This window comes from Hypanus sabinus, chromosome 25 (assembly GCF_030144855.1).
Source record: "Hypanus sabinus isolate sHypSab1 chromosome 25, sHypSab1.hap1, whole genome shotgun sequence".
Taxonomy (NCBI): Eukaryota; Metazoa; Chordata; class Chondrichthyes; order Myliobatiformes; family Dasyatidae; genus Hypanus; species Hypanus sabinus.
Genome location: NC_082730.1, coordinates 44,711,179 through 44,728,092, shown reverse-complemented (window position 1 = coordinate 44,728,092; position 16,914 = coordinate 44,711,179). Strand labels below are relative to the sequence as shown.

Genomic DNA, 16,914 nt, shown 5'->3' with positions numbered 1-16,914 from the left:
CCCCTCCCTGACGTGCTGGCTGCTCACTTCTCCATTTCTCCGACAGATAGCTCTTGCCTCCAGCGGGGGTCTCTACTGCCTGAGTTCTGGATGCGGATCCAGTGTAAATATCTGGCAGCATGCGGGCTTGGCTGTGTGTTGTGCTGTGTTTCCAAGTGTGCTTCTGTGTGCTATGTGGAATTCACCATGGAAGTTGGAATAATCATTACCCTCTCGGGTTCCAACACTCAAAGAAGCAAAGAAGTTCGTCCTGATGTCCCATTAATGGTATCAGGTTAGATCTTGGTAGTGAGCTAATCCATGGTGTCTAATCTGAATGGGGCCTTCTAATGAGATCCCAGTCCTACAATGCATCCCAATAATGGGACATCCTGTGGTATCACAATCCCATAATAGATTCCAATATTGGGACATCCTGTGGGAATCTGGAACCAGTCTCTGAGTCTAATTATCAAGAGAATCTGTAGCTGCTGGAAATCCAAAGCAACACACACAAAATGCTGGAGGTCAAGCAGCATCTTTGGAGAGGAATAAACAGTTGACATTTTGGGTCAGACCCTTCATATTTCTGTTTCCCCATAAGGCATAGATGGAGTGGATGTGGAGAGGATGTTTTCTATAGTGGGTGAATCTAGGACTAGAGAGCTCAGAATACAAGAACGTCCCTTTAGAACAGAGAAGAGGAGGAATTTCTTTAGCCAGAGGGTGGCAAATCTGTGGAATTCATTGCCACAGACAGCTATGGAGGAGAAGTCACTGGGCAGATTTAAAATAGAGGTTGATAGGTTCTTGATCAGTCAGTGTGTCAGCGGTTATGGGGAAAAAGCAGGAGAATGGGTTTGAGAGGGAAGGCAAATCAGCCATGATAGAATGACAAATAGCCTAATTCTCCAATGTCTTATGGTTTTACATGTGCAGAGTACCATCATACTGTGCCCAGACACCCCACTCTCATCTCCTCACTTTGCTTCTTTGAGGTGTACGGACACGTAACCAACTCATTGTAGATGGAAATAGATCTGTTAACACTTGGTTGTTTCACAGATGATTAAACACTTACTGATGTTGAACCCCAACCTCTGTTGATGGAAGAATTACTGTTCCTCTACATTAACCTTGTGAGAAACAACCTTTTGGGTCTCCCTTTACCACAACCACCCCCCCTTCTCTTCCCCCTTCCTCTCATACTAACTCCTTCCAGTTGTGCTGTTCCCTCTTGTGAAGGGGTCTCCTTCCCTAATACCACATCAAACACGCATGATGTTTGGTCCTGCAGTTTTCCATTTGGATTCTGGTCAGCAGGGCTCGGTGCTGCTGGTGTTCCTCAGCACTGCAAAGTCGCAAGCAGGGTCCAGTCACTTCCGTCTGGGCCCACGACCAGTGGTGACACACCAAAGAACAGGCTTGAACGTAAAGTCCGTGAAACAGATACAGTCCTGAAGAAGAAAATTTTACATTTTATCTTCAAATGGAAGAGCTGTAGAGGGTTACACAGGACATGGAAGAGAGACGCAAGAGATTATGCATATGTTTGAAATCCAGAGCAACTCACACAAAATGCTGGAGGTTGGGCAGCATTTGATGAAATGAATAAACAGTCGATGGTTTTGGCCGAGACCCTTCATCAGGACTGGAAAGGAAGGGACAAGGTGCCAGAGTGAGAAGGTGGGGGGAAGGGAAGGAGGACAAGCTAGAATGTGATTGGTGTGACCAGGTAGGTGGTGAAGTTAGAAGCTGGGAGGTGATAGGTGGAAAAGCCAAATGGCTGGAGAAGAAGGAATCTGATAGGAGAGGAGAGTGAACAATGTGAGAAAGAGAAGAAGGAGGGACACAAGGTGAGGAGAAAAGGCCAGAGTGGGGAAAAGAAGAAAGGGAATGAAAAAAATTGCCAGAAGGAGAAATCCATATTCATGGACACAGAGCATGGAACTGTACAGTACAGGCCCTTCACCTTCAGCTCAAAATGTGGTGTCTACCTTTTAACCAGCTTTGTGGGCCGAAGGTCCTGTACTATTCTATGTTCAGTGACAGTATGACTAAATTACCGGAACTTGTAGAATTCAGTATAGACTATGGAAGTCCAAATGGAAGATGAGGTGCTGTACCTCAACCTACCTCACTGTAACAGTAGAGGAGGGTACAGACCAGAGGGTCAGAGAGGGACTGCTAGAGAATTAAAATGGCAGGCAGAGGGATGAAGGGGTTAACGAACAGTCGTGTGCCCAAGTCATTGAGTACATTTAAAGTGGAAGTTCATCAGTTCTTGATTAGTCAAGATGTCAAAGATTATGGGGAGACTGCAGAATGGAGTTGAGGGGGATAATAAATCAGACAAATCTACCACGATAGAATGGCGAAGCAGACTAGATGGGCCGAAAGGCCTAGTTTGCTCCTATTTCTTATGAGACCACTTCTGCGGAACAAGCACAGGTGCTCTGCAAAGAAGTAACCCAGTCTGCATTTCATTTCTCCTCATTTCCAGAGTTAATGTTAGGGAGTTGAAGATGATTGGAACTAAAGGTCTGTGAGGTGGGACAAAGACCGAGATCAGAACTGGGGAGTTGGTGTGTTTGCGGGGTGGGGGGGAGAGAGGGTGTTATTGGGGAACACCATCTTGATGGGCTTTCCTGCAACAGCGCTCCATGTAGCTGTGTCCCGGTGATGGGGAGGGTTTTACCTGTGATGGACTGAACATATACACTACATTTTGTAAGCTTTCCTATTCAAGAGCATTGGTGTTTCCTACTAGGCTATGATGCAACCAGTCAATATACTCTCCTCCACACGTCTCTGGAAATTTGTCAGTTTTAGACGCCATGCCAAACCTTCGCATACTTCTCAGGAAATCGAGGCACTGTTATGCTTTCTTCGTAGCACTTGTGTGTTGGGCCCAGGACAAATCGTCTGAAATGATAACACGAAGGAATTTAAAGTTGCTGACCCTCTCCATCTCTGGTCCCCTGATGACGACTGGCTCATAGACCTCTAGTTCCATCCTCCTGAAGTCAATAATTATCTTCCTTATCTTGCTGACATTGGATGAGAGGTTGTTGTTCTGGTACCACTTCGACAGATTTTTAATGTCATGCCAATATGCTGATTTGTCACCACCTTTGATTCAGCCTATGACAATGGTGGTGTCAGTTAACATGAAAATGTGCTTTGCTGCACAGTCATTAGTGTAAAGTGAGTAGAGCAAGGGGCTAAGCACACAGCCTTGTGGTGTTCCTGTGCTGATAGAGATTATGGAGGAGATGTTGTTGCCAATCCTAACAGTCTGGGGTCTACAAGTGAGGAAATTGCTGATCCAATTGCAAAGGAAGTACGAAGACCAAGGAATTGAAGCTTATTGATTAGTTTTGAGGGATAATAGTAATGAATGCCAAGCTATAGTTGACAAAGAGCATCCTAATCTATGCAATTTTGCTGTCCAGATGTTCCAGGGTTTGGTAAGAGACAGTGAGATGACATCTGCTGTGGACCTGTTGTGCTGATAGGCAAATTAGAGTGGATCCAAGTTGCCTCTTGGGTAGGAGTTGATACATTTCATCACCAAGCTCTCAAAACACTTCATCAATGTGGTTTTAAGTACTATTGAATGGTAGTCATTGAGGCAGGTTACCACATTTTTCTTAGGCCTACAATTGAAGCCTGTCAGAAGCAGTTGGGTACCTCAGACTGCCGAAGCGAGATGTTAAAGATATTGGTGAACATATTGTTGATCAGCACAAGACTCTAGTGCTCAGCCAAGTACCCCAACTGGGCTAAATGGTGGGTTCAGCATCATGAAGTGTGCTCTTGTGTCGGCCTCAGAAACTGAAATCATAGCGTCATCAGGGCAGTGGGAGTTTGTGAAGGTTCCTCTGTGTTTTGATTGGCAAAGCAAGTGTAGATGGCATTGAGCTCATCTCGAAATGAAGCCTTGTAATCACCGGTGTAGATTGGCTTCATGTATTGTCATTCAACCATACACATTTATATAGCCAATTAAAACAATGTTGCTCTGGACCAAGGTGCGTACATATACACATATGCACACATACATGCACACGCACTCGTGCACACTCACTCACGCACTCACACAGCCACACACGCATTCACACTCAATCACACACATTCACTCACATACACACAAATAAATTAACGAATAATAACGTGCATTTATGAAACAAGTTATAAAATAAACAGTATATGATGAGAACTAGGTGATTGGCAGGGTGTTCAATGGTCTTATGCCCTGGAGAAAGAAGCTGTTTCCCATCCTGACAATCCTTATCTTAATGCTACGGTACCCCTGCTTGTTGGTTGGGAGTCCAAGAAATCTTTTGATCATTGACGATGCTAAGGATTCTGTGTACACAGCACCCCTGATAAAAATGTCTTGAATGGAAGAGAGACCCCAATGATCCTTTCAGCAGTCCTTACTATTCTTAAACCAACCCCTTTGCAATAAAGGCCAATCTATTGTCTGCCTTCATCTCTACTTGTTGGAGCTGCCTACTAACCTTTTGTGATTAATGTGCTCAAACTCAGATCTCTCTGAACTTCACTCACTGGCAGTATCTCCACTTTGAAAGTCATCCAACTCTCGATTCCTCTTTCCGACATGTATGATGTCATAGTTCCCTGCATTTATCTCTATTTGCAATGCTTTTATCCTGTCATTCAAGTCTATTTATATCCCATTTAAATGGTTTAATATCCTATATTATAATGGTGAACACACCTCACTGGCAGTTATACATTTTGGGATGTCCTGATGTCATGCAAGTCTATTTCAAAATGTAGTTCTTTTCTGTGGTCTCCTGCCTATTCCATTTCCCTCCACATACTTTCTAACTATCTTATCTCCTCCTCCTCAGCCTCACTGACTCCCCACTCCATCCTCACGTCTGGTCGCCTCTGCTTTCAGTGCCCTCTTTTCAGCACATGTAATTGATTCTTTTTTCTCTTTCCCCGGATGGTTGCCAGGATTCTGAGGACACCTCCCGCATCTCCATCTCTTTCTTCCGCTTGTTCCGCGTGATGCGGCTTGTCAAGCTGCTGAGCCGAGGAGAGGGTGTGCGAACTCTGCTGTGGACATTCATCAAGTCCTTCCAGGTAAGACAAGCCTGGAAACATGGGCACAGGAAAGATAGCAAGGAGACAGGGAAAAGGCAGAGAAGGCAGAGCATGGGAAGTGTGGATGGAAAAAATTTACATGGATTCTGGGGTCACCTTCAGAACAAACTTTCTCTTTATTACAAGCTGACATCAACAGGAGAGTCACTTGTCCTTGAACGAATGCCTCCTCAGATCCAAAGTTTTCATTGTTCTTATATTATTTACCACCTTTTCTCCCACATGCACCGTCATCCACTCGTCGTCAAGGACATGTGTGCGGAAAGCTGCCAGAAAAGAGCAGGATCACACCCACCCTGCTCATGAACTGTTTGCCCCATTCCCATCGGGGAGGAGTCTATGTAGCAACCACACCAGGACTACCAGACTCAAAAACACTTCCCCAAGCAGTAAAGCTGATCAGCACACCTCCATACCCCCAACTACCACTACTTTATCATTTCCTGCCACGACAAGGAAGCTTCGAGCATTACACAATTAGGAGAAGCTGACTGAAGAGAGAACCAACCCATCAGGACACCCCTCTCTGCTGACTGGTATTCTCTTTTACTGGACGCTTGGGACTTGCCGCCCGGAAGTGTCCTGGATCACCACAGTAAAGGCAGGAACCTATTCTCCAGCGCCGCTGTCATTACTCCTGAGACAGGCACATGTGCCCCACTTGCATTGGCTCCTCCGTGGACTGGGTGCTGGGTGGTGAGGGAGGGAGAGAGTGCGAGGAAAGACAGTGATCAGGTGAGGGAGGGGGAAAGAGGATGAGGAATGATGATGATCAGGAAGTTTGAAACATTCTTTCCCTGTGCCTCTCAGTTACCTGGTCATCAACTCGAAATTGCTAGATCAATCAGGTCATCCAGACTATCCTGCTCGTCCCAGACAGCGATCTCGTGCCGGACCCCTGTGTTCAGTCCACGCTAGAAGGCAGCGATGAGGCATCTCTCATTCTGTCCTGTCTCTACTGCAAGTGTGGGGAATTTGACTGTCACTGTCCCTCTGCCTTGGCGCAGGTCCAGGAGTCGGTGGGCAGCCTCCTGACCCCGTACTGGAAGATCAAAATCCCTCCTCAACTCCACTACAAAATGTCAGAACAACTGGGTTGTAGGGTATCCCTGGCTCCTGTAAAGCATTGAACAGGCTGAGTGGAGGTCCATCCTGAAGATTAACCATGTACGCCAGTTTTCACGCATCATCACCAAAATGACCAGGCTGGGCTTGAAACGTCAGCTTGCATTGGGTAATAAAATTCCTGCAGCCATCGGGATCACCAGAATATCCGATTGGCCACAGTCAGCTGGCAGACTCCGATTGGCCACAGTCAGCTGCTGTGAGGGATGATACCTGCTTTCCAGGTGAGGCCAGGCTTGTGGGCAGAGATTAACTGCCTCATTGCTTCCATAACTTCACTAGAACAGATGCAATTGCCTGTAGCTTGTCCCCTACCTGACCAATGAATCTCACGGCCAAGGTCAGCTGCTCTCTCTTTCTCTGCTGGGTCCATCTTTGTGTGGTCAAGACTTACTGTTACCAGGTTTGGATGTGGCCCAAGTGCGGAATGAGTGACACTGAAGTGGGTCAATAGTTCACAGTCTTTAATGTGAAGAGAGTTAGAGGGAAAGAGAAACAATAAACATTAGACCGAACAGGGCCGTTAACTAAAACTTTCAAAAGACAAACAAAGCCAATGCTGGAGCTAAATGGATTCACTAAAATATGAAATAAATGTACAAGCCAAGTACAAGCAGGCAGCAAAAAGTTGCTGTGCTTTGCTCAAGCACCACGACAAAAAGAATGGAGTTAAATACCATCACAGTGCAGTAATTAGCCGACACACTCACATTCACGAGTGCAATTGCTGTATCTGCTGTGCTGCCAAATCCGTGGATGTGACACATACAATCAATCTATGTATATAAACTGTGTTTTGTATTTATATTTATTGCGTTATTTGTCTTATTGTGTTTTTTTTGTGCTGCATTGGATCAGGAGTAACAATATTTCATTCTCCTTTACATTTGTGTACTGGAAATGACATTAAACAATCCTGAATCAGTACCCATTTCATTGCCTAGCCTCCACTTAGCAGTCACCTGTTAAACATATCTTCAGATTCAGGTTTATTTATTATGTGTAAATTGAAACATAGTGAAATGGGTGGTTTGCGTTAACAATGGGGGACTTTTGCTAAGATGATGGCGAGCTAAGATGCTCCTATGGGGCAAACTAAACATGGTTTTGTCTTTGTTTTTTTTAATCACCTTTTTTATAATCACAAGACTATGCTGGACATTAAAAATCATACAGGTCTACCCCATCACTGGTGGAGAAACTGAAGGAACTAGATAAAGTGCAAGATCATAATGAGGTAGATCTTGCCAAGAGATGAGATTTTGTCATAATGCCAAGAGATCTGATAACAGAGAGTCCTCCAGCCCGGTGGTACGTGCTTTCAGACTTTTGTATCTTCAGCTCAATGAGAGGAGAGAGAATGGCCAGGGCAGATGGGCTCTGTGATTAAGCTGGCTGCTTTACCGAGGCATTGAGAAGTGTAACAGAGTTCATGGATGTGCTCAGCTGTGTCCACAGGGTAAAACATGACACTGCAGAGTAAAGTTTACAAGCGACACTGCAGGTAGACAATAAACTGCAAGTTCATAATAGGCTCGAGTCCATCTTATCATTGTCAAGCATCTGACTAAAATGGGGTAGAAGCTGTTCTTTAGCCTGGGGGTACCTACTTTTAAAGTTTACTATCTCAGCTGGGTGAGAGTGTGAGGAGAGAGCAGACAGGTTGTGGGTCAGGCTTCATTGGCCTTGTTTTCATTTTTGCAGGCCCTTCCGTATGTTGCACTCCTCATCGTGATGCTGTTCTTCATATATGCAGTCATCGGGATGCAGGTAAGGCCAGGTATCCTCTGTGGCATTTCTATAAAACGATAAGGCATAACAGCAGGATTAGCCCATATGGCCCAACAATTCTGGTCAACTCCTCAATCGTGTCGGATTTATTTTCCCTCTCAATCCCAATCTCTTGCCTTCTCCCTATAACCTTTCACACCCTGACTAATCAAGAACCTATCAACCCCTGCTTTAAATAGACCCCATAGTCTCCATAGCTGCCTGTGGCAATGAATCACAGATTCAGCACCCTCTGGCTAAAGAAATTCCTCTTCATCTCTGTTCTAAAGGGATGTCCTTGTATTCTGAGGCTGTGCCTTCATACTATCAGAAACATCCTCTGAACCAACACTTTATCTAGGCTTTTCAATTTCTGGCAAGTTTCAGTGAAAGTCCCCATTTTTCTAAACTCCAGTGAGTACAGGCCCAGAGACAAACTTTCTGGTGTGTTCATCTTTTCATTCTGTGAACATTTTGGTGAATCTCTGGATCCTCACCAATGCAGCACATTCTTTCTCAGGAGTGGTGGCCAAACCTGCTCACCATATGCCAAATCTGGTCTGACCAAGGCCTTACGAACCCTCAGAATTACACTCTTGCTTTAAAAACAGACCATTACACCACAGTACAGGCCCTTTGACCTACTCGTAGATCAATCTAACCTCCCTCCTGCATAACCCTCCATTTTTCTATCATCCATGTGCCTCTAAGCAGCTCTTAAATGTCACTAATGTATCTGCCTCTACCACCACCCCTGGCAGGGTGTTTCACACACCCATCACAATCAGTGTGAGAAAACCTTCCTCTGACACCCCACCTCCTATACCCCCACACAAGGCTCAAGCTACCTCCACCTCCACTGCAGCACCTATCCTCATGTGTCCCACATGTGGGCAAGCTTTCAGGGCCTCACCAGTCACCTCCGGACCCACAGTCACAAAGCCTCCACCTGACAGAAGTCGTGGTCGTCTTCGACTCCGAAGGATGAACAACAACAACACTGGGGACGGGAGGCTGGACCCAAGTGCAGGATGCAGGCACTGAAGTACTAGGGGCAGGACAGGAACAACTAAACAATAGACAAGATGTGGTGACCGTGGTGTGCATGAGGGACGTGACCTTCAAGGTGATTTTGGGGTTCCAGGAGAGTCTTAGAGTTCAGGCAAGGCAGAATCTTGGAGTTCACTGGGTGGGCCACATAACTCCTGGGCAGGGCCCAGACCTCCGAGGCAGGAACACAGGGGCCTGGGCAGGTAGCAGGGCACAACCCATCATCAACGAGAGATAGGTAGGGGCAGAGATCTCTGGGCAGGGCACATAACTCCTAGGCAGGGCCCAGACCTCCCAGGCAGGAACACAGGGGCCTGGGCAGGTCACAGGGCACCTGGGTAGGTAGCAGGGCACAACCCATCAGCAGCAAGGGATGGAAAGGGGCAGAGTCCCCCACTGGGCAACAACAATCCAGCCAGGCTTGCCTGACAGAGGCAAGGGATAGGAAGGGAACTAGGTCCAGGGTGACTGCCAGACTTACTCAAAGAACTCATCTTTAACAAGGGGAACTGCAAGTCAGTGCATCCCCCCAACTCCACTCAGTCCCAGAGCCCCCTATATACACCGCCAGCCGATGGGCATCAGGTGTACCTCTTTGAGCCCTAACAAGCCAAGATGATCTACAGGTGTGACTAATTGGGCTCAAGAGCTAAAGGAGGGACGGCTACAAGTCCCAGAGTCCGCGGACAGGATCAAGACCCGGAATGCGGGTTACGGACTGGACCATAACAACCACGATATGTAAAAAACCTTCCTGACACCCACCCCTCCATATACCCACCACAATCAATGCAAAATAACCCTCCTCTGACAACCCACCCCACCCTTCACCCATCAGAATCTGTAAAAAACCTTCCTGACACCCCACTCCTCCATATACCCACCACAATCAATGCAAAATAACCCTCCTCTGACAACCCACCCCACCCTATACCCACCACAATCTGTAAAAAACCTTCCTGACAACCCACCCCTCCATATACCCACCACAATCAGTGCAAAATAACCCTCCTCTGACAACCCACCCCTCCCTTCACCCATCAGAATCTGTAAAAAACCTTACTGACACCCCACTCCTCCATACACCCACCACAATCTCTGTAAATCACCTTCCTCTGACATACTACCACTCCATATACCTATCACAATCTGTAAAAAAACCTTCCTATGACACCGCACCCCTCCATATACCCACCAGAATCTGTGTAACAAAAACCTTCCTCTGACAACCCACCACAAGCTGTCTAAAAACCCTTCCTCTGACACTCTACCACTCCCTATACCCACTACAATTTGTCAAAAACATTACTCTGATACCCACCCCTCCCTATACCCACCACTACCTGTAAAAAAACAGTACCCATCACAAAAAACTTTCCTCTTACAAACCACCCCTCCCTAGAAACACCAGTATCTGTGTTAAAAAACCTCTGACATCTGATCTCTCCCTATACCCACCATAATCAGGAAAACACCTTCCTCTGGCACCCCACCCCTCCCTATACCCACCAGAATCAGTGTAGAAAACTTTCCTATTACACCCCACTCCTCCCTATACCCACCAGAATCAGTGTAGAAAACTTTCCTATTACACCCCACCCCTCCCTACACCCACCAGAAACAGTGTAGAAAACTCTCCTATTACACCCCACCCCTCCCTATACCCACCAGAATCAGTGTAGAAAACTTTCCTATTACACCCCACCCCTCCCTATACCCACCAGAATCAGTGTAGAAAACTTTCCTATTACACCCCACCCCTCCCTATACCCACCAGAATCAGTGTAGAAAACTTTCCTATTACACCCCACTCCTCCCTATACCCACCAGAATCAGTGTAGAAAACTTTCCTATTACACCCCACCCCTCCCTATACCCACCAGAATCAGTGTAGAAAACTTCCCTATTACACCCCACTCCTCCCTATACCCACCAGAATCAGTGTAGAAAACTTTCCTATTACACCCCACCCCTCCCTATACCCACCATAATCTGTGGAACAAAAACCTTCCTCTAACACCCACCGCAACCTATACCCATCATAATCTTTCTAAAACACCTTCCTCTGACACACTACCACTCCCATACCCACTACAATCGGTAAAAAACGTTCCTCTGACACGCCTCCCATCCCTAGACCCACCACAATCGGTGTAAACTAAAGTTCCTCCGACAGCCCACCTGTCCCTATGCCCACCACAATGTGTAAAAAACCTTCCTCTGGCACCCCACCCCTCCCTTCACCCATCAGAATCTGTAAAAAACCTTCCTGACACCCCACTCCTCCGTATACCCACCACAATGTGTAAAAAACCTTCCTCTGACATGCTACCCTTCCCTATACCCACCTGAATCTCTACTCCCCCCTATACCCACCACAATGTGTAAAACCCTTCATCTAATACCCCATCCCTCCCTAGACCCACAACAATCGGTAAAATACCTTCCTCTGGCACCCCACCCCACCCTATACCCACCACAATCAGTGTAAAACCTTTCATCTAATACCCCATCCCTCCCTAGACCCACAACAATCGGTAAAATACCTTCCTCTGGCACCCCACCCCACCCTATACCCACCACAATCAGTGTAAAACCTTTCATCTAATACCCCATCCCTCCCTAGACCCACAACAATCGGTAAAATACCTTCCTCTGGCAGCCCACCCCTCACTGTACACACCACAAACTGTGTAAATAACATTCCCTTAACACACCACTGCTCTCTATACCCACCACAATCTGTACAAATCCTTCCTGTGACACAAAACCACTGCCTTTACCCACCACAATCTGTAAAACACCTACTGACAACCCAGCCGTCCCTATACCCTCCAAAATCAGTGAAGAAAACTTTCCTCTGACACCCCACCCCTCCCTATATACACCACAATGTGTAAAAAACCTTCCTGGGACAGCTAACCGCTCCACAACCTGTGTGGAAAAACCTTCCTTCAACACCCCACCCCACCCCTCCCTATACCCACCACAATCTGTAAAAGAACCTGCCTCTCACACCACAGTCCTCCCTAAAACTCTTAATGAAATATAGCCGCTGTTGTGCCTTCTTTGTAATGTTGGACCCAGGATAGATCTTCAAGGATGTTGATACCGAGAAACTTGAAACTGCTAACCTTTTCCTCTGTTGATCCCTCGAAGAAAACTGGTGTGTGTGTTCCCTCAATATCCCCTTACTGAAGTCCACAATCAATTCCTTCATCCTCTTGCCAACACAGGTAATGCTGGGGGATCTCAACAGGTCAGGCAGCAGCTATGGAAAAGGGTAAACAGTGGATATTTTGAGGACATGATTTGAGAGTTAGGGGGCAAAAGTTTAAGGGTAACATGAGGGGGCATTTCTTTACTCAGAGAGTGGTAGATGTGTGGAATGAGCTTCCAGTAGAAGTGGTAGAGGCAGGTTCGGTATTGTCATTTGAAGTAAAATTGGATAGGTATATGGACAGGAAAGGAATGCAGTGTTATAGACTGTGTGTGGGCCAGTGGGACTAGGTGAGTGTAAGCGTCGGCACGGACTAGGAGGGCCAAGATGGCCTGTTTCCGTGCTGTAATTGTTATGTGATTATATTTCAGGCTGAGACCTGGAAAGAGAGGGGAGAGGTCAAAGTAAGAAGGTGGGCGAGGGGAGGAAGAAGTACAAGATGGCAGGTGATAAGTGAAACTGGGAGGGGGTGAAGTAAAGAGCTCGGACGTCAATTGGTGAAAGAGATAATGGGCTAGAGAAGGGGGAGTCTGATAGGAGAGGACATAAGACCATAGAAGAAAGGGAAGGGGAGGACACCAGAGGGAGGTAAAGGACAGTTAGGAGAGGGAAACAGGAATGAGGAATGGTAAAGGGGGTTAATTACCAGAAGTTCGAGAAGTCGATGTTTACGCCATCAGGTTGGAGGCCACACATACGGAATATAAGGTGTTATTTCTCGAAACTGAGTGCGGCCTCATGAAGCTGTAGGGGAGGCTATGGACTGACATATGGGAATGGAAAGAAGAATTGAAATGGGTGACTACAGGAATATCGCGGTTTTTCTGGCAGACAGAGCATAGCTGCTTGGCAGAGTGGTCTTCCAATCTACGTTGGATCTCACTGATATACCGGGAGCACCAGATACAGTAGTTGACCACAACAGACTCTCACAGATGAAGTGTTACCTCACCTGGCAGGGTTTTGGAGCCATGAGTGGTGGTGAGGGAGGGGTATAGGGGCAGGTGTAGCACTTGTTCCGCTTGCAAGGATAAGTGTCAGGAGGGAGATCATTGGGGAGGGACGAGTTGACAAGGGAATCATGTAGGGAGCAATCCCTGCAGAAAGCGGAAATTGGGGGGCTAGGGAAAGATGTACTAAGCAATGGGATCCCGTTGGAGATGGCGGAAGTTATGAAGAATTCTGTGCTGGATGCGAAGGCCAGTGGGGTGGTAGGTGAGGACAAGAGGAACCCTATCCCTGGTGGGTTGGCAGGAGGATGGGGTGAGGGCAGATGTGTGTGAAATGGAAGAGATGCGGGTGAGGGCAGCATTGATGACGGAGGAAGAGAAGCCCTTTCTTTGAAGAAAGAAGACATCTCATTAGTTCTGGAATGAGAAGCCTTCATCCTGAGAGCTGATACAGTGGAAACGGAGGAACTGAGAAAAGGGATGGCATTCTTACAGGTGACAGGGCGGAAAGAGGTGTAGTCCAGGTAGCTATGAAAATCAGTGGGTTTTAAAAGATATCAGTAGATAGGCAGTCTCCAGAGATGGAGACAGAGAAATTGAGAACAGGGCAGGAGGGTGTTCCGGTGACATCATCGTCGAGAATGGCAGCTTAAGTCACTAGCTCCTCCAGAAAAATGCATGTTAACCCATCATATATAATATTTTTTGAAAAATATTTGAACTGAGAAGAGGGACAAGAATGGGGAAAAGGAATGGAAATAAAAAAAGCGACACTGCGGAGCCTGCGGCCGAGAGGAGTGCAGCGAGCGGCTCTCCAACCTGACTGCTTGCTAGCGAGGCGGGCGCTGGGCCTCGTTCAGGCGAAGCGGCGAATGTGATCGAAATCCTGAAAGAAATAATGGAGTTCCAGAAAGAAATAAAGCAGCAGCTCCGTGATATTAAGTCAGAGCTCGCCAGCATCAATCAAAAAATAGCGGTGGCAGAGACTCGAATTGAGAAGGTGGAAGATCGCGTTCAAAACGTGGAACGGAAACTGAGCAAGACAATAAAAATATTAAATCACCAAGAAGGTAAACTGCTTGACCTGGAGGGAAGATCACGGCAGAAAAATATCAGAATCTACAACGTTCCCGAAGGAGCTGAGGGCTTGTCTATGACGGAGTTTGTCGGAAAGTTACTGTGGGACGCGCTGGATCTTCCCCCGGCTATGAAGCTGGAAGTCGAAAGAGCTCACCGCGTGCTCGTCCTGTAACTTACCCAGGATAGAACCCACGCTCAATAATAATTAAATTCCATCAGGACAGCACCAAGGCGGAGATTCTACAAAGGACCTGGGGTAAGAAGAGAGTGTTTTTTGACGATAAGTTAGTATATTTCGACCAAGATTACCCTCCCCGCAGTCCTGCAGAAACATAAAGAATACTCTGAAGTAAAGTGAGTACTAAAGCAAAAAAAAAGATTAGATTTCAAACTCCGTACCCTGCTAAACTTCAAGTGTTTTATGACAACGGGACGCAGTTGTACCAAACAGTGGAAGAGGCGACTACAGACATGAAGGCCAGACGGTTGCCCGTCCGCGTGACCAAAACAAGGGTAAACCTGGCTGAGGAATTATCCCGCACCGCTTGAGAAATAGTGCGAGAATTGAGAAGCCAGGAGACGGGAGGAGGCCGAGAGAAATATATCAGGAAGAGACCTGGAGTTTCCCAAAGACAGTCCTCACCCCCTTCAGAAGAGCCATAAGGTTTGGCTAACTTTAAAAATGTTGAGAAGCTAAATGAAAGCAAAAGTACACGGTGACATACCTATCTCGAGAAATACTTATTATAATGTGGATTTTATATTACTTAGTTGTTATTCTTTATTCGCTCACTTACTCCTTTTTCCCCACCAAAATGAGAATATATATGTAAGTATGTAATGTGTGTGTGTATATATATTTGTGTGTGTATATGTAGGAGGAGTACACAGGGAAATCTTTTCTGTGTAATGATTTGTTCACTGACTTTTATGAATACTGCAATGGGGGCCCTCAACTCACAAGTAGGAGGGGTTATCCCCCACAGCTAGACATTTCCTCTAGCTCAACGCAGGGTCATCTACTAGAGACCTCAGCCTTGGAATCACAAGTTCATTGCCATTTTTGTTATTATTTGCGTTTCTTGGTTCTTATTTGTTCAGGGAGTAGATCGATTAAGTTTTATTCTAATTTCAATGATACATTGACAGATAAATACAAATGGCTAAGGGCAAGGTAAAATTCATTTCTTTTAATTTTAATGGGCTATTAAATCCAATCAAATGTAAGAGAACTTTATCCAATTTGGAACAATTTGATTCATACTGGGAGAAATGATTTAACTACAATAGGCCTGATTTTATTCTCACAAATCAATGAATCTGTTGTAAAAAAAAAAGATCACTCCCTACTTGTACATAGTTCTTTCCTTTTGCTTGTTTTTCCTTTCCACTCTTTTCTACAAGTGTATACCTCAGATAAATACTTAGTGGAGATTTGTGAAATATATGTACAATGTCTGAAATACATCTTATGGAAATGTTTGATGATGAACTTCAATAAAAAATAAATTACAAAAAAAAGAGAACAGGGCAGGAGGTGTCAGAAATGGACCATACTTTGTTACCTTATTATTTCATGTCAGAGTCACCTGTTGTTCAGGTACTCCCATACCAAGTGTTACTTTCAGTACAATCAGTCTACGTATATAAGCTAATCTTACATACACTCAGTGGCTAATTAAGTACACCTGTACATCTGTTCATTAACCGAAATATCTAATTGGCCAATCATGTTAAAGCATGCACATGTGGTCATGATGTCCAGTTGTTGTTCAGACCAAACATCAGTTTGGGGGAAGAAATATGATCTACGTGACTTTGCCTGTGGATTTATTGTTGGTGCCAGATGGGGTGGATAGAGTATCTCAGAAACTGTTGATGTCCTGGGATTTCCACACATAACAGTCTTTAGAGTTTACAGAGAATCATGCAAAAAACAAAAAACATCCAGTGAATGGCAGTTCTGTGGGCAAAAGCACCTTGTTAACGAGAGAGGTCAGTGGAGAATGGCCAGACTGGTTCAAGCTGACAGGAAGGTGACAGTAACTCAAATTACCATGTGTTACAGCAGTAGTGTTCAGAAGAGCATCTCTGAATGCACAATATATTGAACCTTAAAGTGGATGGGCCACAAACATACACTCAGTAGCCACACAAAATGTTGTAGGAATTCAGCAGTCAGACAGCATCTATGGAAATGAATAAACAGTTAATGTCTCGGGCTGAGACTCTTCTTCAGGACTGAAAAGGAAGGGGGAAGACATCAGGATAAAAAAGATGGGGGGGGAGGGAAATGAGGATAGCTAGAAGGTGAAGCCAGGTGAGTTGGAAAAATAAAGGGCTAGAGAAGAAGGAATCTGATAGGAGAAGAGAGTGGACAAAGGGAATGAGGAGTGGACTCGTGGGGGGTAATAGGCAGGTGAGAAGAGGTAAGAGGCTAGAGTGAGGAATGGAAGAAGAACGGGGGGGGGGGGGGAAGGGACATTTTTTTTAACCAGAAGGAAAAATCATTATTCATGCCATTAGGTTGGAGTCTACCCAGATAGATTGCAAGCTGTGGTGGCCTTATCTTGCCATAAGAGGAGACAACGGACCAAC

At 45.8% G+C, this 16,914-nt stretch overlaps 1 protein-coding gene and 1 long non-coding RNA gene across 2 annotated transcripts in view; one reads left to right on the top strand and one right to left on the bottom strand.

Moving 5' to 3' along the window:
- The window catches only part of LOC132381205 (voltage-dependent L-type calcium channel subunit alpha-1S-like), a 381,429-nt gene that overhangs the window by 278,799 nt on the left and 85,716 nt on the right, over positions 1-16,914 (top strand). Inside the window, exons 29-31 of the mRNA XM_059950504.1 lie at positions 51-103; positions 4,972-5,100; positions 7,951-8,016. Coding sequence (XP_059806487.1) covers positions 51-103; positions 4,972-5,100; positions 7,951-8,016 — 248 coding nt within the window. The remainder of the gene's footprint in view (positions 1-50; positions 104-4,971; positions 5,101-7,950; positions 8,017-16,914) is intronic.
- On the bottom strand, positions 7,007-16,503 carry LOC132381206 (uncharacterized). Its single transcript, XR_009507982.1, has 4 exons — positions 16,373-16,503; positions 14,494-14,567; positions 12,201-12,337; positions 7,007-8,044 (listed from the first exon to the last, which is right to left on the bottom strand). It is a non-coding gene; the product is annotated as an uncharacterized LOC132381206 (long non-coding RNA).